At 44.8% G+C, this 21024-nt stretch overlaps 1 protein-coding gene across 7 annotated transcripts in view; it reads right to left on the minus strand.

Moving 5' to 3' along the window:
- Positions 1 to 19362, minus strand: part of ANKRD29 (ankyrin repeat domain 29) — a 44115-nt gene extending 24753 nt beyond the window's left edge. For 3 of the 7 annotated variants that reach the window (XM_060119407.1, XM_060119408.1, XM_060119406.1), the window contains exons 1-4: positions 19207 to 19362; positions 8341 to 8451; positions 4787 to 4885; positions 1892 to 1990 (exon numbers count right to left, since the gene is read on the minus strand). In XM_060119407.1, coding sequence (XP_059975390.1) covers positions 1892 to 1990; positions 4787 to 4885; positions 8341 to 8451; positions 19207 to 19227 — 330 coding nt within the window. In that variant the 5' untranslated portion in view covers positions 19228 to 19362. Of the gene's footprint in view, positions 1 to 1891; positions 1991 to 4786; positions 4886 to 8321; positions 8452 to 15456; positions 15581 to 19206 lie in introns of all 7 variants that reach the window. The other 4 variants (XM_060119410.1, XM_060119412.1, XM_060119413.1 and 1 more) reach the window with 4 other exon arrangements.
- Positions 19363 to 21024: the final 1662 nt, after the last annotated feature.

The following is a 21024-nucleotide window of genomic DNA, read 5'->3' on the forward strand; positions in this document are numbered from 1 at the left end:
GAAGAGCTGCGTTTTGAAGGGTGGGGAATGGAGGAGAGAGACTGGAGGGCTGAGGCTGGTGGGGGTGGGTGTAGGTGGAGGCTGGTGGGCACTAAGAAGTTGCTTATTAAGCTATTAGCAGCAACGAGCACCAACGTTTCCAAGTTTTGTTGTGTCAATCTTCCCAGCTCTTTGCCTAATGGGTTTAGAGAACAGATAAAACATGATGATCGTCATAGAAGAGCTGATACCTTTTATTTAAAAAAACACATTTTGGGGGACATAGGTTCAATTACAATGAGAACAGTTGACACAAAGTCAGTTTGGTTTGGTTTTTTTTTTTTTGCGGTATGCGGGCCTCTCACTGTTGTGGCCTCTCCCGTTGCGGAGCACAGGCTCCAGACGCACAGGCTCAGCGGCTATGGCTCACGGGCCCAGCCGCTCCGCGGCATGTGGGATCTTCCTGGACCAGGGCACGAACCCGCGTCCCCTGCATCGGCAGGCGGACTCTCAACCACTGCACCACCAGGGAAGCCCACAAAGTCAGTTTTGATGACAGGATCATATTAAAACTCAAAGCGTCCTGACACTGTCTTCTTCCCATGGAAAACTCTTGGCCACCTGCAGTTGACCTAATGGAAACATGTGGAACTGCTCGCCCTGGGTCCCATGTTCCATGGATTTCTGGGACAGCACAAACTGGCTCGTGTACAAAGGCCAGCATTAACTTGTTAGCTAAGAAGAATGAAGCAGCCATGTGGTCACACACGATCATTTGACGTAGTTCAGAGTTGAGTCAGGTTTGTAGAACTTTTTATTTTTAGTTGTATCACTTTTATAATTAAAAATAAAATGATATTTAATATAAAATATTTGTACACATGTATTTTGGATTACTGTATATTATATTCAGCATGTCTGGAGGCATGTACACAGTCCAACAGTAGGTTTTAGAAAAGACAGAAACCCTTTCTGAAATTCAGATCTACTTGATAGTGTTTTAACGGGAAAAAAAACTCCACTGGAAACTCCCTTGATATCAAAATATCACATACAATGAATTAAGAAAACCTAAAAGTTTCCAACTAGGGCAAATTTTTAGGAATTTTTTATGACTGAAGTCATTTTTTATGACAGAAATAAGTTTTCAATTACAATGTGATGGCAGTTCAAATTCTTCTACTACAAAGCATTATCATGAAAAGTCATGCTGTGAACACAAAATTTATCTTTCTGCAGGCTCAGTTTTCTTATCCACATGTCAAACATGAAGAATCAATGACTTCTGCAAAGGAAGAACCACAACTTGCCCAACTATATAAACTATATGAACTGTAAAAACTGTTTACAGTTTTTAGTTTATAGTTTACAGTTAAACTATATAAACTGTAAAAACTATATAAACTATATAAACTGTAATCATATGTTATATATTTCAGTGAGGACATGTCAGAGAGTAAACTGCCTGCCAAACCCTCCTTAGAAATCTCTCAGATTCACTAGGATTGGCTTAATACTTCCAACAATTCCTATCATAGCACTGGGATTAACCTTGAAGCAGAAAAAAGCATATGAAAACAGGGAAAGTTATAAAGCACCTGCTACTGTATCCATCCTGATAACAAAATTTAGTGTCCCAGAGTAGAAAGTTACCAGTACAAGAAAGAATCTAAGCAATTCCTCCCACCCTGAGTTCTCCAATTGTGAGTCCAAAGTAAAAATGTCATGTTTTGAATTGGATTCCTAGGACTACCCCTGAATCATTACAACTTAACCTTGTGAAACCCACCTTTTTAGGCTTGAAAATCTTGTAAAAAGCAAAGCAAAAATTCATACTATAGATGAAGAGAAATGAAAACTCATGACTGCTGAAAGTCTTCAACAAGGTATAAAATCAGGAAAATTCTCTTACTTTGGTCCTGAATTCAGTGGATGCTCCAAATTCAAAGAGAAATCTCACAACATCATTATGTCCTTGTTGAGCAGCGAAGAACAGGGCAGTTGTACCTGACTGAGAGAGAGAGAGAGGCTGGCTTTAAAAGATATTTGGCTACATTACATTTGATTTATATGCTTGTAAACAAAACAAAATCCTTGCATATAAACTTCCAGCCTAGGAGGGGGCTATATTGAACAGACTGTATTCCTTGTTCAGGTAAGTGACCAGTGTCAAGGCTGCTGGGTTCCAGAAATGTTAAGATGTAACAAGGTCTGGATGAGGAAACTGGGCTAGAATAGGAAAATTCTCATCTTTTTTTTTTTTTTTTTTTTTTTGGCTGCCCTGTGCACATGCGGGATCTTAGTTCCCTGACCAGGGATCAAACCCGTGTCCCCTGCAGTGGAAACATGGACTCCTAACCACTGGACTGCCATGGAAATCCCTCACCTTCTTAATAGACATGAATTTTAGAGACTACCAAAGTGTGCAAACACTATGTGTCTAGAGAGCCAACTAAAGGAAACAATGGCAGGTACATCTTCAGGAGACAAATATTCTGATATTGCAAAATGGATTACAGATGAACCGAGGAAGAAGTCTGCTCTAAGCGTCAGTTCCACAGCACTGCCAGGCACTCTCTTTCAGCTTCCAAAATACGCGGGGTGAGGTCAGGGCCTCTCTTTGGCTATTTTTCCAGACTGACCTGGCTCAGGGAATTCAGGGGGTCACCGGGGACCTACACGTCATCGTTATTTGCGCCACACAGGTTACCTCTAAACCCAACACACTTAAGTCCTCAAGGGCCACTGTGTTCAATGCACAATAGTTTTCATCTCCAAGAACATTAGTTGAGCAGTTGGAACCAAACAGATAAATATAAAGACCATAAGAACCATACATTGGGTGGAAATCAAACAAACGTTTCTCTTCTTCTCCCAGCTTCTCTCTGTTCTTCTTAAGAGATTTTTGTGTATGTTGAACTAGCCCTTCACAATAAAGTCTTTGAGTAAGCAGACCTGGACTGTATTGTTTTTTATTAGAGAAAATCTGTCTTTTCTTTAAAGTTAAAATAAACAAAGGCTGTAAAGCAGAGAGGAAAAATGAAAAGATTAGGGAAGTTTTAAAGTAGAATTCTAAGGGGGCCCAAACATCTTCCTTCCAGAAGAAAATCAACTACTGAAGTGAAAATGACCTAAAACGATGATTCGGTGTTGTGGAAATTACTCAGAAGAATCTGAGTTCCTTAAAAAACTAAAAATAGAGCTACCATATGATCTGGCAATCCCACTCCTGGGCATATATCCAGAGAAAACCATAATTCGAAAAGATACATGCACCCCAGTGTTCAATGCAGCACTATTTACAATAGCCAAGATATGGAAGCAACCTAAATGTCCATCAACGGAGGAATGGATAAAGAAGATGTGGTACATATATACAATGGAATATTACTCAGCCATAAAAAAGAATGAAATAATGCCATTTGTAGCATCATGGATGGACCTAGAGATTATCATACTAAGTGAAGTAAGTCAGACAGAGAAAAACAAACATCATATGATATCACTCATATGTGGAATCTAATTAAAAAATGATACAAATGAACTTATTTATAAACAGAAACAGACACAGATTTCAAAAACAAACTTACAGTTACCAAAGGGGAAATGTGGTGGGTGCGGAGGAATAAATTAGGAGTTTGGGATTAACATATACACACTACTTTATGTAAAATAGGTGACCAACAAGGACCTAATGTATAGCACAGGGAACTCTATTCAGTATTCCGTAATAACCTATACGGGAAAAGAATCTGAAAAAGAAAGAATATATGTATATGTATAACTGAATCACTTTGCTGTACACCTGAAACTAACACAACACTGTAAATCAACTATACTCCAATAAAATTTAAGAAAAATTCCATAAAGTTCCAACTTGCCATGCACCAGCAACTATTTACATAGCATTTACATCGTATTAGATATTATAAGTACTCTAGAGATGATTTAAAGTACATGGGAGGATATGCGTAGGCCATGTGCAAATACTATGCCATTTCACATAAGGAACTTGAGTATCTGAAGATTTTGGTATCCACGGGGGGTCCTGGACCCAATCCCCTGCATATTCGGAGGGATGACTGTACTCTATAGTCCTTTTTAACAATTCACTATTGTGAGAGCTTCGCATCTCTGCCACCGGCGTTATTCTTTTTTTTTTTTTAACATCTTTATTGGAGTATAATTGCTTTACAATGGTGTTAGTTTCTGCTTTATAACAAAGTGAATCAGTTATACATATACATATGTCCCCATATCTCTTCCCTCTTGCATCTCCCTCCCTCCCACCCTCCCTATCCCACCCCTCTAGGTGGTCACAAAGCACCAAGCTGATCTCCCTGTGCTATGCGGCTGCTTTCCACTAGCTATCTATTTTACGTTTGGTAGTGTATATATGTCCATGCCACTCTCTCGCTTCGTCCCGGTTTACCCTTCCCCCTCCCTGTGTCCTCAAGTCCATTCTCTAGTAGGTCTGTGTCTTTATTCCCGTCTTGCCCCTAGGTTCTTCATGACCACGTTTTTTTTTTTTTTTTTAGATTCCATATATATATATATGTGTTAGCATACGGTATTTGTTTTTCTCTTTCTGACTTACTTCACTCCATATGACAGACTCTAGGTCCATCCACCTCACTACAAGTAACTCAATTTCGTTTCTTTTTATGGTTGAGTAATATTCCATTGTATATATGTGCCACATCTTCTTTCTCCACTCAACTGTCGATGGACACTTAGGTTGCTTCCATGTCCTGGCTATTGTAAATAGAGCTGCGTTATTCTTATTCACGTGCAAAACCTGACTTACCTCTCTCTGGAGATTGATGTCAGCTCCCTGCAGGATGAGCTCCCTCACACAGCCTATGTGGCCAGCATAGGAGGCGACCATGAGGAGTGTTGTGCCGTGCTGGGTGGGGAAGAGACAGATGAGCAGTCAGGCCACGTGACACCAGAGAGGTGGCCTGGAGAAGATGCCGCAGACGTCAGCTCTTCCCAGGACACGTCCGAGCTGAGCGCAACATCTCCCGCAGTAAATAAAAGTGTCTCGTGAATAATCTTATAATGCAGACCAAACAGGAAAAAGCAAAGTGACAAATTGCTGAGGCTGGAATTTTCAGTTCAAACATTCACTTACTTCCATTACCCTCAGACACACAGTCCAAGTGAACCATGGTTACTGCATTTTGAGGCGGCTGTAATGTAGTGGCCTCGTTTTATGATTCCTGAGCCAAAACACTGTTACTAATGGCAAAAAAGTGGGTTAAGTGGTACTAGTTGGTTTTCTGAGTTTAGAATTCTTTATTTTCAAACTGATTCAGGTAAAGATGCAACGAGAGATTACAGAAGTGCGAGTCAGGAGCCCCGGGGTCCATCTCTGTCATCAACCAGCAGCGTAACCTGGGGCACACTGCTCACAATTCCTGGGGCTCATTTACTTCAGCTTTAAAATGAGGAGCTGGATGACATGATTGCCAAGGTCCCTGCCAGCTTTAAGATTCAAGGACTTGAGACGTACCACCTGATATTCCAATTCAAGTGGACTTTTGTGGTTTAATTTACATTTGTTTTCAAGGGCTCAAAACTGTAATCTGAACCACCTCTTCTGTGTGGTCAGCAGCCTGCTTCTGTGGAGAGGATAAGAGAGAGACAGACGGCTCTGCCTGTGAGGAAGCCTCACTAGGTACGGGGTGGTGATTCTTAGAAGCCTCATGCTATATATTCAATACATCTGTGGGATTTTGTAGGAAGGCAGTATAGTTGAGTGGTCACTGACAGTATGATTCTGGGCTGGTTATCTGAGCTTTCAAAGACTCATTCACCTCATCCGTAATGCGGAATAGTAAAAGTATCTGCCTGGTTAAATTAAATGGGAAAAAGCAATAATTCAGGCGATGTGCTTAGCTTAGTAATGTTAAATATTCAGTAAGAGTTAGATGTTAAAATAATATTATGATGCCTCAGTAAATGTTAGATTATTATTTGGTTTTTGTTGACTCGTGTGAAAGACAATCCTAGTTTGGGGAAAGTCTTGTTTGCTATAAGTACAGGTAGAATCAAGAAGAGTTAGTGGCTTCACAGAAGTGCTTTATGATATTCTTCTACCCCATGTGACCGCATTTGGTATTTGAATGTTAAGACCTTCATGTCGGCTGTACCACCTGTCATTCAGGGGTACTCCTTCCTCCATGTTCTTCAAGATTAGAGTAGCAAACTTGGAGTTACCAACTTCCTGTTGAATGTGAGAACATTTTTATTCAGCATTCAGACAGAAGATTCCTTGATTTAAAGCCAGTCTGAACAGGCAAGCTATGAATGTATCCTTTGCATGAGAGATGAGAACATTTTTTCATCATGGGTCACACTGGTCTCAAAATACAAATCAATCATGAGCTAGAGGAACCACAGAGCACTTAACTTGGATATTTTAAAAAGAAAATAAAAAACATCAGGCTCATCTATTTTACAGTAAGGGAAGATGAATGAAACAAATAACCAAAATGCTCCTTTATACATTGTATTTCACTTCTATATCATGGTCGACTGAGGAAAAGTCAGAGGTTGGGACAAAGGAGAAATAGAATACAAAGCCCGCACGCCTAGAGCCTGTGCTCCACGACAAGAGAAGCCACCGCAATGAGAAGCCCGCACACCGCAACGAAGAGTAGCCCTCGCTAGCCGCAACCAGAGAAAGCCCGTGTGCAGCAACAAAGACCCAACGCAGCCAAAAATATAAACAAATAAATTAATTTAAAAAAGAGGAGGGATCTGTGGATGTATTAAGCTACACAAAGCTGGAAGTCAGGAGAAGGTCGTAGGGGGTGTCTGAAAAGGGGTGATTTTAAGAAAAAGGAGTAAAGTGGTCATCAACATGGTCAGTGGGTGAGGCCACAATGAAAACGGGCATTCCCACTCCAGTTCTGTCCAGTGTGGCACTGCTGCCCAGCAAGACCCAAGTAAGACCCGACGACCAGTTCACAGATGCCCAGGACCCCATATCAGTTTGGGTCCTGGCAAAGAACAGATGGTACATTCAAACTGGGATAACTGGACGAAAGTTTAATAAAGAGACTATTTATAAGGCTATGCTCTGGATGTAGGGAAACCACAAAGAACAGCACTGGGAGCTAGGAACAGCGGAGCTGCACTGCTAGCCTAGACCCGAAGGCGCGAGGGACAGGTGGTGGCTCCCAGAATGGAGAGGGTGAGAGTCCTGCTGCCAGACAGGATGGGGGGGTCTAGACTCCTCAACATCCCTGTCCTCCCTCCCTCTGATTCCTGCCAACGCTCCCACTGGCCAAACCCTACTGGAGGCCCGAGGGAAGCCAGTCCCCTGGGGCAGGCCAGACAGCTCCAACTCTGGGACACAGAGCAAGCTGGAGAAAGTTACAAGTGGGTCTGGAGGTGCACCCCAAGCTGTCCTGCACTGATGCCCGGGGTGGGGCAAAGTGGAGCAAACTTTGATACCTCGCTTGGGCTGGTGGCTGACATCACCTACCAAATTTGCGCAATAAAAGCTGGAAATGGCACACCCTGTTATCAGGAAAACAAGAAGGCTCCTGTGAAAACATTTCTATTTAATCCTTAAAATCAAAACATCTCCTCTCTCCTCATCTGAGGTCCTCTTAGTCCCCAGAGGTGCGACGTCCTGCTGAGAACAGAGAAATTGCTGCCTCTAGCCGGGGAAGAAAGGGCTCTCGCAGTGATGCCTGAAAGTAGGTGGGAGGACCTGTTTTTAGTTCCCCTTCATTACGGATGAGGGTACTGGTGTTTGCAAAGGTAAGGAAGGGATAAGAGGCTGGGTGGAGGCTTCCATCTCTCAGTAGAAAAAACCCAACTCCCACATCCGCGGCAGCCCCCTTCCGTTCTGAATCATCTCCCCCTTTTCTTCTCGGACTTGGCCGATTCTGATTCCCAGTGACGTGTCTCTTCCCCTATTGTGGCCCCTCCTGTTTTATGCAGGTAATGGCTTTCCCAGTATGTTTGTTTGTTTGTTTGTTTGTTTTTGTGGTATGCGGGTCTCCCACTGCTGTGGCCTCTCCCTTTGCGGAGCACAGGCTCTGGACGCGCAGGCTCAGCGGCCGTGGCTCACGGGCCCAGCCGCTCCGCGGCATGTGGGATCCTCCCAGACCGGGGCACGAACCCGCGTCCCCTGCATCGGCAGACGGACTCTCAACCACTGCGCCACCAGGGAAGCCCCCCAGTATGTTTTGAAGTTCCCCATGGTACTTCGGACTTTTTGAAAAGGATGAAGCAAGCAAACACATGAAAAAGCGGACAAACACTGTGAAGGAAGGGTACTCAGCAGGCGCTCTCATGCCAGCGGGGGTACAGCATGCGTGTACCGAATGGACAGGTCCGTACACTGTCCCTGCAGTCCACGTCCACTCGGCCACTGTTCAGCAGCAGCCTGAGCAGAGCCAAGTTGCCCCTCCTCGCTGCCCAGAACACAGCGTTGGCAAGTGGGGTTTCCTTCTGCAGAAGCAAAACAAAACAGGATCTTAAAATCGACTTTCATTAACACGACCACTTCTACGCAAGTACGCACTACCATTCAAAAGGGAGACCTTCCAGATGTGTCTGATCATTTGAGAGTGCTCCTCTGGCAACAGGTGATTGTCGTGTACTTGGTTATGGGATGCAGATACCCGAGCCATGGGGCTGTGATGAAGAGCCGTGTTGTTGATTACACAGCACTATTAATACCCTATTTCCCACCAATGTCCTCACTTTCCTGCCTCTGTGTCTTTGTTCACAGTTTCCTTTTTGTGTGAAATGAATTTTCCCCCATCCTTCACGGCCAAGGTTCTGCTTAAAGGTTATTTCCTCCCTGAAGTGTTCCCAAATCTCTCTTTGCCTCTAAGCAGAGGGAAATCTCTCCCAATTCTGAGTTTACAGGTACCTTTTCTGTGCCCTCAATACTTTCTACCTGATTCCAGCTGCCTGGGTAAATGCCTCACTTTCCCTCCACCAAATTTTCTCTGTTTCAGCTGGAACTTGCCAGAGGTTTCTGCTGAGAACAAGGAACTCTGGGCAGAAAATGTTGCTGTGAGTCCTTTAAGAAAAAGGAGTAGGGGCTTCCCTGGTGGCACAGTGGTTGAGAGTCTGCCTGCCGATGCAGGGGACACGGGTTCGTGCCCCGGTCCGGGAAGATCCCACATGCCACGGAGCAGCTGGGCCCATGAGCCATGGCTGCTGAGCCTGCACGTCCGGAGCCTGTGCTCCGCAACGGGAGAGGCCACAACAGTGAGAGGCCCACGTATCGCAAAAAAAAAAAAAAAAAAAAAAGAAAGAAAGAAAAAGGAGTAAAGTGGTCAGCCACATGGTCAGTGGGTGAGGCCACCATGAAAACGGGCATTCCCACTCCAGTTCTCTCCAGTGGATCCTTCACTCCACTCCTGGGTTATTTTAAAGTTGCTAAGTTAACACTGGAACAACTACGGAAGGAACAGAGCTGGAGAAGAGTTCTCCTGAATCAGAGCTGCAGCGTTGACTGTAGTACCACCACCTTCTCTAAAACAGATCAATTTGAATTTGCAGAGAACAGTCCCTGGTGGGGGTGAGGGGCAGACAGAACCAGACAGCTCAGGGTTTCCACCCCAGCCCTGGGCAACGGACTTGGCCCTGCTGAGGCCTGGATTCCTCTTGCTCAGATGGAGATCACATTACTGCCTTGAAGTTTATGGTAAAAATTAAATGATGCAGGTTAATTGGCTAATACGGTGCCCAGCACATCATCCATGCTTACAAATACTAGTTTCTTTCCTTCTGTTCACTTTCTTTACAAAGTTAGAATCAACAGGCAAAACTGAACTCAGAGTATTGGTACTAATAAAGAATTCTGCTGGTCTCAGGAAATTTTCTAGTATTCAAATTGTTTAACAAAAACACTTTTTGGGGTGGGCTCAAAGCACATATCTGACCCAGAGGGTCTTTTATGCAATACGTCTTCTAAGTATATGTATAAGGTATTACATACAAAACCTAACTCACCAATGCTAAGTTAAAAAGAAAACACCGACAATTTCAGCTGCTTCACCGAACCATCACAAGTGAAAGTCCAGTGGCAGCAGAGGGGTGACGGCACCTGTAGGTGTGAGGGTTTAATTTCAGGAGCTCTTCAGCACATGCACAACACAACTTAGTGTTCTTGTGCATTCTTGGACAAGAGCGTGGCAAAGTGGGGCGTGATAAGCAGATGACAAACATACTTGGAATGCTTCCCTGGCTCAGTTAGGAGGAAAAAGTTCACCTTAAATTCCGGGTGAATAATTTGCTTCCCCTGAAGCTGTAAGTGTTACTGTCCCAGGAGTTTTCACACCCAGTGTCTGTGGTTTTTGCACCAGGCTGGGTCTGATGTTACAGTTGTTAGTAAGTGTGTGAAGCAATGGCAAGGCTGGTTTGACTTGTATAATAAGTCATGAAACAATGCCCCTTAAATAGAGAGACTGCACAAAGCCAAGATGAAGTTTGGGAGGGTGAATCAGGAAGACAAGTTAATATGCACCATGGAACAGCTTTGTTGGCTTGTCTGGAAACACGAAACCTTGAGAGTCATAAACTAAATCATTTTCAATGATTTTGTTGTTTCCCTTTAACCCCAAATACCTTTCAAAAAACCATTTGCAAGCCCCAAACTTCTATTGTCATAACAAGCTCTCCAGCCAGGAGCCTCTCCTGCCTTTAGGATGGCCTCGGGGATTCCTCTCCTGCACGGGCTAGACATCCTGGTTTCCTAAAAGGTTCTAGAAACTGAGCTTTGGGAAAAGGTGTAAATCCTTCATTTTCCCTCAAGAGCTTGATATACTGGGAGGTGGAGTCATGATAGAGTAGTTGATTTGGGGTGAGAGAGAGCTGAGTTCAAGTCCTGGCCCTGCTACTTCCCGGTTCTGGGACCTTGGGCAGGTTATTTAATTTCTCTCTGCCCTAGGAAAGCGAGAATGATATTAATAGTGGTGGTATAGTCAGCATCCTCGGGGGACTAGACCCCCTGCGGATACTGAACTCTGTGGATGCTCAAGTCTCTTATATAAATCAGCACAGTACTTGCATATAACCTATGTATCTCCTCCCACATACTTTAAATCATCTCGAGATTACTTGTGATATCTTACACATGTAAATGCTATGTAAATAGTTGCCAGTGCAGGTCAAATTCAAGTTCTGCTTTTTGGAACTTTCTGGAATTTTTTTTCTGAATACTTTTGATCTGTGGTTGAATAGGCAGATGTGGAACCTGAAGACACGGAGGGTCAACTGTACCTCTGTCATGGGCTGTTAAGAGGCTAAATGAAGTAATACGTGCAAATGCACTTTGACAGCAAACGCTCAAGAGATGTGAGCTCTAGATGCACAGTCCTCACAGCCCTTTAAGACTTGTCCAGGAGAATTCATTTGCTTGGTCACTGGCATGTGCTTGGGACAGTGGCACTGGCCAGGGGCTAGGACTAGAGGTACCAGTCAACCTTGATCTCTGCTCCAATGGCTTTATGGGCCAGTAGGAAACGAGCATCCCAGGCATGCAGGGTGCTGATGCAATGACATGGGGGCATCCTGGGAACCGTCACTAGCTCGGAAGGGCTGGAGTGAAGGACGTGGGGGGAGAGAGGACAGGAGATGCTGTAGGGCAGGTAGTCAGGGCCACATCCTGAAGGACTTGCTGTGCTATGTGATGGAGCTTGGACTTCATCCGGTGGGTACTAGGGAGTCAAGGAAGGACTGGAGCCGGTCTGAGGACTGGAGCCAGACTGAGACTGGTGTCTACAAGGTTAGGAGACACTGTACAGACAGGGAAGAGATGGTGAGCTGAGGCTACGATCGTGGGGACAGCAGGATGAGACAGACGGGAGAAATTTCAAGGAGCTAAACTGAATAGTCTCGGTGTGACTGTCTGTGCAGGAGCAGAGGGAGAGGGAGCCTGGCAGATGTGGTGCCACTCATGGAAGTCGGAAGCTCCGGTTGAAAGGCAGATTATGGGGAAACGTGATGAGTTCAGCTTTGCACATGCCGAGTTTCAGATGCCTATGGGGCATCAAGGTGGAAATGTCCAGCAAAGCAATGCATAAGTTCTCCTATGACACTGCGGCCAACCCGTTTTACTGGAGTGCAGGAATCCTGAGCTAATACTTACCAAGTGCTTATTCTGTACCAGTGGCACATCCTCTGCAGACTAGCTCATTTAATGCTCATCACAGCTCGGGGAAGTGGGTGCATTATTATCCCACTGCTCAGATGACGTAAGCGAGAAGCGAGAAGCAACAAGGCAGGCTTCAGCCCCAGGCAGTCTGGTGCTTGAGGCTGGGCTTTCAGCCACCCTATCGTCCTGCCTCCTGCGGAATTCTCCTCCTGAGACAGCAAGGAATAGGCAGTGTGGACCCCAGTGACCTCCTTCCTACCCTCATTCCAAGTCCTCTTCTGCCAAGATGGAAAGTCCCACAACCTTCTTTTCTCTTTGGGGTCTACAGACCACATTGCCTGGTTAACTTCCAAACCTCCTCTGGGTACAATCTGCACATAATCATAAAATGCTGTTTACAAAGGGCAGCCCTTTAAGCCTTTAAAGGAGCTGATGCACGTGAAAATGCTTCACACAAATCTTAAGGCACTTCACCAATCGTGTGATTACTAGTTAACCTCTTCCTTGGTTTTTCGGGTCTCTGCAAGCAGGCTGTTGGCTGTGACACTGTCATCACAGCAGTGACAACCTACGTTGGGTTCTTGCTCTGTATCAGGCGGTGTGCTGAGTACTCTCACTGTTCTAATGCTTTTAATTCCCAGAAAAACCCCATGAGGTAGGTGTTACTGTTTCCATTTTTAAGATGAGGAAACTGAGGCACAGAAGTGACTTATGTAAGGTCATCCAGCTAGGAAGTAACGGGATTCAAACCCAGGTCTGTTTGGGTCCAGAGTCTGAGATGCTAAATCTTATCCGCTGTGAGAAAACCTGAGTATAACCTTCCACATATGCCACCTTCCCTTCTCTTTTTTCCCCCTATTTACTGCCAGAATTTTGGCTCACACAGTGGTCATCAGCACACTACCAGAAATTAAATCCGGGAAGGAAGGGGAGAGAAACACAGAAGGGAAGTTGTTACTTGTACAGAACTGGAATTCTGATTAAAAGCTAAGAGGCGGTAGAGATCTAAACTACTGGTTTAAAAAAGGGTTGAGAATAATGTGGATTTCATTTGTATAATTAATCTAATCAAGAGAACATTAGCTTTGTTCAATGATGAATTTCTCTGATGTTCGAAGCCGCATTAAACAAGGGGATAAGGAGGGTTGAGGGACCACGGGGCAGGAGGAGGCTTTGGATATGTCACCATTCCACTTTGTGCTAAATGGCTGAAATTTACAGAATTGCTTAATAAACATTAACTGAGAGTTAACCCTGTGTTGTAAGCATCATTACACTTCTGTAAGTGATAGGAAACCTAAGAGGAAAAAGGAAGTGATTTATTCAGCCAGGCATTCTGCCTAAGAGGTAGGCCTGTATAACACTGGCGTTTCCAAACTCAGAACTCAAGACCACGTTTAAGGTCTGTTTAACACATATATGTCCCGAATAGGCCAATCGATAGAGGTAGAAAGTAGTTGCGCAGTTTTCTGAAACAACGGTGTTTGGAGGAATACAGTGACTGCTAAGAGGTATAGAGTTTCTTTTTGGGGTGATTAAAATATCCTAAAATTGATTGTGCTAGTGGGTGCACAACTCTGTGAATATGCTAAAAACCACTGAAACGAACACTTTAGCTTGGTGAATTATATGGTATGTGATCTGTATTTCAATAAAGCTGTTAAAGAAATACATGGCTTTGTTAATTTATTCTCCTGTGGCTCATCCAAAAAATTTCAGGTGATTGATGAACTGGAATTGATTTTGAGATAATTTACATACCTTCAGAACATAGATGAAACATACAAGTTCCTGTACGTCTGGCCAAGACATGAGCAATTTCCATCACCAAGATAAAGCCTGGTATTGAGATGCTTTATCCTCTTGGGTAAGACGAGAAAGACCTAGGCATTATTCTTTATCTAGTGATGATTCCCCTGGAATGGTGACCTCCCTCATTGGGTTAGGGTCTAACCCCCAAATTGTGCCAGACTTTTGGCAACCTCAGCCTTGGAGAAATAGTTGTTATAAAGACAAAAGTTAATGTACTGAAATCCACGAGCTTCATTCCACAAAAAGACTCAGACCTGCACTTTGAGTTTGCTTTTACTTTAAAAACAATCCCAACAAACATGTATCTCTTTTCCCAACCAGAACAAATTGGGAGTTGCCAAGCATGAAACAGGAAGTTTACTGGAGAGGCAAAGCGCTACCAGCAAGAAGGGACTGCTGACAGCATAATGGACAAAGGATAAAAAAGGGTGTCCACGTGATATACACACTACCAAATGTAAAATAGATAACTAGTGGGAAGCAGCCGCATAGCACAGGGAGATCAGCTAAGTGCTTTGTGACCGCCTGGAGGGGTGAGATAGGGAGGGTGGGAGGGAGGGAGATGCAAGAGGGAAGGGATATGGGAACAGATGTATATGTATAACTGATTCACTTTGTTATAAAGCAGAAACTAACACACCATTGTGAAGCAAATTATACTCCAATAAAGTTGTAAAAAAAAAAAAAAAAGGGTGTCCACATGGTTCAGAAGCAAATAGCCCTACAAGTGGTGACTCAGTCATCGAGAAGAAGCAAAATTGTGGCTTCTAACGCTCTGTTTATCCTCCCACAGACTCAGCCAACAATGCTGGGTCTTTTCAATGCAGGCCTTGGAGATCCAGGGCCTCGGGCCTACAAGCCTTTCAGCTGCCGATGAAAATGAAACAGTTAATCTATGGCTCCAAAATCAAAGTTAATGAAAACTTGATTCAGTATGTACGAAATGTAACATGTTGTCAACTTTACTAATTGCTAAAATTGGTATTCATAAAATGTCGCTGCTGACACATGAATATAATCGGCAGGTCTGATTTTCTCACTATACAAGAACTACTGAATTGCAGAAAAATCCTGGACAAATGTAAATTAAATGTTATTTGTTGCTAAATAATTTAAAAAGCAATAGTATACAAATCCTTCCAAAAATGTACAACAAAAGTGCTTGTGGGATCTTAGTTCCCCAGACAGAATGAACCTGGGCCCCTGGCAGTGAAAGTGCTGAGTCCAAACCACTGGACTGCCAGGGAATTCCCAAAAGTTGCTATTCTCATTGTGGGCTGAGGGTACATTTTAATACGTTTGGTATGATGTGAGCTGGGGCTAGTGCAGGGTTAGTCACCGTCCTGTGACTGCTCCCCTCCCCCACTCCCCCTCAAGCCTTCCCTCTGTGCCTTTTGGAACTCCTCCACTTGCTGGAAAATCAACTGTCTTTCTCCTTCACTTAGCACCGAGCTTCCTCTGCCTCCCTGGTGGAGGCGGGGCCTGCTCCCACCCCAGCCCTAGGGTGGAGAATGGGGCTGGGCCCTCCTCACCTGGCTTCCAGACACTGCCCTTCTCACCAGGTGTACATCTCTGCTGCTTCAAGACTCAGGCCATCCCACCTTCTCATCCTCTGCCTCACCTCAAGGTAGTTGTCGCCTCCTGACATTTTCTTCGCTGAAAATGAACATTTTCTTCACTGAAAATGTTGGCACCTTCCTTTCTGCCCACCCCAAATTCTGACCGCATCCTGGCCTTCACTTTACAAAACATCAATATCTCTGCCCCCCCAACCTCCTGAGAACTTCAGCACTCAGCTCAATCATCCCCTCTGTGTGCAAGCCTTCTCAGCACTCCCTGTTGTCATCTTAAAATACTTTTTTATTGAGATATAATGTACATACTATAAAATTCATCCTTTTAAGCATATAATTCAGTGGTTTTTAGTTTAATCTCAAGGTTTCACAACCATCACCACTATTCCAGAACATTTTCATCAATCAGGAGAAACCTCGTACCTATTAACAATCACTCCCCATCACCCCCTTCTTTCCCCAGTCCCTGGCAACCACTAAGTTACTTTCTGTCACTATGGATTTGCCTATTCTGGACATTTTGTATAAAGGGAACCAGATAATACCGGCCTTCAGTATCTGGCGTTTTGCACTTAACATAATGTTTTCAAGGTCTATGCATGTTGCTATGTATGAGTGCTTCATTCTTTTTGTTGGTTGTATGATATTCCATTGTATGGATATACCATGTTATGGACTGCATGACTGTGTCCTCCCCCCTCCAAGTTACTATGTTGAATTCCTAACCCTCATTGTGATGATATTTGGAGGTGGGGCATTTGGAGATAATTAGGTTTAGATTAGGTCCTGAGGGTGGAGCCCCCATCGTGGGGTTAGTGCCCTTACAAGAAAAGGAAGACATTAGAGCTCCTTCTCTCCCCTTTCTGAGGAGATAGCCAGAAGGTGGCTGTTTGCAAGCCAGGAAGAGGGTTCTCACTAGACACTGAACCTGCCAACAGCTTGATGGTGGACTTCCCAGCCTCCAGCACCATGAGATATAAATTCCTGACATATGTTTTCATTTCTTGTGCATATACACCTAGAAGCAGAATTGTTGGATCATATGGTAGCACTCTGTTTAACTCTTTGAAGGATGACTAGACTGTTTTCTATTATTTCTGCATCATTTTATATTCCTACCAGTAATGTATGAGGGTTCCAATTTCTCCACATCCTTGCCAACACTTGTCATTGTCTGTCCTGTTGACTGTAATCATCTTAATGGGTGTGAAGTGGTATCTCATTGGGGTTTTTTTGTTTGTTTTTGTTTTTTGCGGTACGCGGGCCTCTCACTGTTGTGGCCTCTCCCGTTGCGGAGCACAGGCTCCAGACGCGCAGGCTCAGCTGCCATGGCTCACAGGCCCAGCCGCTCTGCGGCATGTGGGATCTTCCCGGACCGGGGCATGAACCCGTGTCCCCTGCATCAGCAGGCAGACTCTCAACCACTGCGCCACCAGGGAAGCCCTCATTGTGGTTTTGATTTGCATTTCCCTGTTGGCTAATGATGTCAAATATCCTTTCAGTGGCTTATTGGCCATTTGTATATCTCCTTGTGACAAACGTCTATTCAGATCCTTTGACCATTTTAAAATTGGGTTGTCTTGTTTATTGTTGAGAGGTCTATTATCATTTAAAGATGCTCAAGTCTCTACCATTTTAAAGCAAACAAACCCTTGGCCAAGTCTGGATTCCTGCTGCAGCCACTGTTTCCCGAAGAATTTTTTGAAAGAGTTCTTTCCACTTGTGGTTTCCACCCACTCTCTTTTCAAGCTATTACAATCTGGCTTCTGAACTCAACATTACATTAAAACTGCTCTCAGCAAGGTCACCAGAGCCTGTTTTGTTACTAAATTCAAGGGGCACTTTTCGATTCTAAGCTTGTTTGATTTCTCTGTGGTATTTAACTCTGCATCCCTCTCTGCCTTTATGGAAAGACTACAGATTCTTGGCTTAATGATAGCACATGCTTCTGATTTTTCTCATACATTTCTGTCTGCTCCTCCATTTTCTCAATGGGTTTCCTTTATTCTGCTCATTCTTAAAGTCTTGAGCTTCTTTAAGATTTTGTCCTCAGTCTTTTTTTTTTTTTAAATAAATTTTATTTGGGTCTTGGTTGCTGCGCGTTGGCTTCCTCTAGTTGTGGTGAGCGGGGGCTACTCTTCGTCGCGGTGCGCGGACTTCTCATTGCAGTGGCTTCTCTTGTTGCGGAGCACGGGCTCTAGGCTCACGCGCTTTAGTAGTTGTGGCACACGGCCTCTACAGCACAGGCTCCATAGTTGTGGCACACGGGCTTAGCTGCTCCGTGGCATGTGCGATCTTCCCGGACCAGGGATCGAACCTGTGTACCCTGCATTGGCGGGTGGATTCTTAACCACTGCGCCACCAGGGAAGCCCAGTCCTCTTATTCTCTACCTTTACGTGATCTCACTAGGCAATCACATTCATCCCCAAGGGTTCAATGACCACTTAACACTGCTCACTCCTAAATCTCATCTCTATCTCCTGCCTAGACTACTCTCCTGGGCTCCCAGTTTGTACATCTGTCTAACCAACATCTCTACTTGGACTCCTATCCATCCTTAAACTTGACACGTCCCACCCCAAACATTTTATCTTTACTTCTCTGGCCTTCTCTAACTCAGTGAATAACATCAATTACCGAATTCTTCTGATTAAAAAATTTTTTGTCACTCACATTTGTCTGCTTCCTCCCATCCTCAAAAGCTGTGCCCTAGTCTGGTACCATTTAACAAGATGACCCCAACATCATCCTGACTGGTCTCCTAGCTCCATTCTCTTCTCCAAACCATAGCCAGAGATCTTTCTAACATGCAAATCTCACCGTGTCATTCTTCTGCTTACACGAGCTACTGTAAAAGGTGGGATTACACTGGCTTTGGAGCCAGACACACCAGGGTTTCAATCTGAACACCATTCACACACTGGCTGCACGGCTGTGGGAGGAGTTATTTAACTTCTCCATGTTTTAGTTTTCTTATTTGGAAAAAAAAAAAAAGTGGGGGGCACCAAAGTACCATCTCGTGGGTCCTCCTGAGGATTCAGAAGATGCACCATGATGCCCTTGGTTCAGAGTCGGGCACATTTTATGTGCTCAATACATTTTAACTACTATTTTTATTAAACCCTTCAATAGAGGCATATCAATGAACTCATTTTCATCCTAAAATGTGGGCGTTAAATGAATGACCTTAATAACCTCTTTGGACACTGAAGTCTGGTAATCAATCGCAGCTCCACTCTGCGCTGGTCACTCAGCTTCAGGGTCAAAAAAAGTCGTGTGGGGAGGAGGCAGCAGTGGTGCGGCTGGCGTTCGGGAACGCGGACGCAGGATCGGGCATCGGTGCCGCAGCCCTGGTCCCTAAGAGGGGCGGCCGCAGAGGAGCGCAGACCCGGGGCTTCTTCCCCGCCCCCGCCCGACTGTTAGCCCGGCAACAGTCCTCGCCGCCCCTGCGCCCCGCGGGCGGGCTCACCGCACCTGCAGCCAGAAGTACTGAAAGCCTTTCGGGCAAAAAGCGCACCCCTAGACCACAAACCACAGGAGCCATCCAGGCCTGGTCGCTCCCTCCCGTCCCCCGCCAGCACCCCCGGGGCGGCGGCCACCCCACCCTGCGGGCCCGAGGCGGGTCCGGGCGGACGGTGGGTGCGGGCCCCGCCGCCGCAGGTTTGCCGCCCGCCCGGCGCGCCCTTCCCGGAGCCCACGGCGCTCACCTTGAACGACATCCTGCACATGTCCGCGACCGCCCCGCCGGGACCGGCGCGCTTCCGGCCCGGACGCCCGGCCCAGCCCTCCCCCACTCTCCCGCCGCCTTCCGCAGAGGGGCGGCCTTCCCGGCGCTGCGCGCTCTCGCCGCCGCAGACGGGGCCGGGGCCGGGGGAGAGAAGAGGGGAAGGGGGAGGGGAGGGGCGGGGGGAGAGAAGAGGGGAAGGGGGAGGGGAGGGGCGGGGGCTCACACGCGACCGCCCTCCGCGTACCTACTACACACACACACTCCCAACTCCGCACGCACTGTGCACACTCTACACACACACAGGTTCACACACACACCACTGCACGCTCACAACCTCACATCACTCTTCACACATCCAGGCTCACTCTCTCCCACTCCAAACTGTACACCTCACACTGTGCACACTTTCCAGGTTACACACACTCAACCCTAGCCCCACGTTTTAAACCTACTTGATACCCCGTGACAAAGTTGATTTAAGCTAACTGCATTCATTCACAGGAGAAATAAGCATATTAATGATTCAAAAGTTGGATAAAAATGTTTTCTGTTGTAGTTCAATGTGCTAACATCTTTATATGTCATGTGTTATGAAAAATTTTCGTATGCACTAAAAACTTAATTTAAAATAAAATTTTGGTTCAGGAGGAAAAAAAAAACACACCCACACCCCTCACACACCCACCTTCTCTCTCATGCACACACTCCATGCACATCCACATTCCTCACACACATACACTGCAGTCTCTACACAGACTCTACATTCCACACACACAGGTTCACACACAATACATAATTCCACACTCACATCCATGTATACACAGTACACACACATCCACACACAAATCCACACACACCCACATCCTCCAGAAGGGCATGGTCTTCATCAGATGACTCTTAACCTTCATTACAGCACAAATATGATGATGATGGAAATGAAACATAAGAAAAATATTCACCCATCATCCCACCACTCTTTCAAATAACTATTTTCATTTTTGTTTCTGACCTTCTAGGTTTTCTTTTCTTTTTCTTATTTTTCTTTTATAAGAATCTGGGATTTTTCCTCCTGGGGAAAGAGCTGGGAAACAAGCCTTTTGACTAAAGGAATGATAAGTGGTATTTTCCTTTTTGAAGGTGAAGGGCACAGTTTGAAATAGACACATATTACTCTATCTTTTTACCACACCGATCACCTCCTCCTCTTGGCCTTATCCTGCACACCTGCAGTATCACAGGAGCTGTCCACTCCCTCGAACGTACTGCTTGCTAATTGCCCAGGGTTGGTCTGAGGGGAGTAAAAGTGGGAGAGTCATATTTTTTTAATTAAAAAATATATTATTTTTAAAGTATAAACAGCAATAATATCCTTTCTAGAAAATTCGAACGCTAAAGTAAAAGTGAACGTCTCACACCCTCACACTACAGGAATCCACTCATCCTCCCCCTCATCTCTGTTTGAGCCTCCTTCTTTTTTCCAATCAATTTGTAATGATTTTTTAATTTAAAAGTTAAAAAATAACTAAAAATTAAAGTTCATAAAGAACATAAAAATGTTTATCTTGTATGGATAAATTGTATTACTTTGTGTTTAAAACAATTTTAAGGAACGTTCCAAAATTTGATAGGAATTTCTAATTTTTAAAATCAAGTTAGACTCAGGGACTTCCCTGGACGTCCAGCGGTTAAGACTCCTCCTTTCCACTGTAGGGGGCGCGGTTTCCATTCCTGGTCGGGGAACTACGATCCCACGTGCTGCATTGTGCTGCCAAAAAGTAAAAAAAAAAAGGCTCAAAAC

The sequence above is a fragment of the Mesoplodon densirostris genome, chromosome 15, assembly GCF_025265405.1.
Source record: "Mesoplodon densirostris isolate mMesDen1 chromosome 15, mMesDen1 primary haplotype, whole genome shotgun sequence".
NCBI lineage: Eukaryota > Metazoa > Chordata > Mammalia > Artiodactyla > Ziphiidae > Mesoplodon > Mesoplodon densirostris.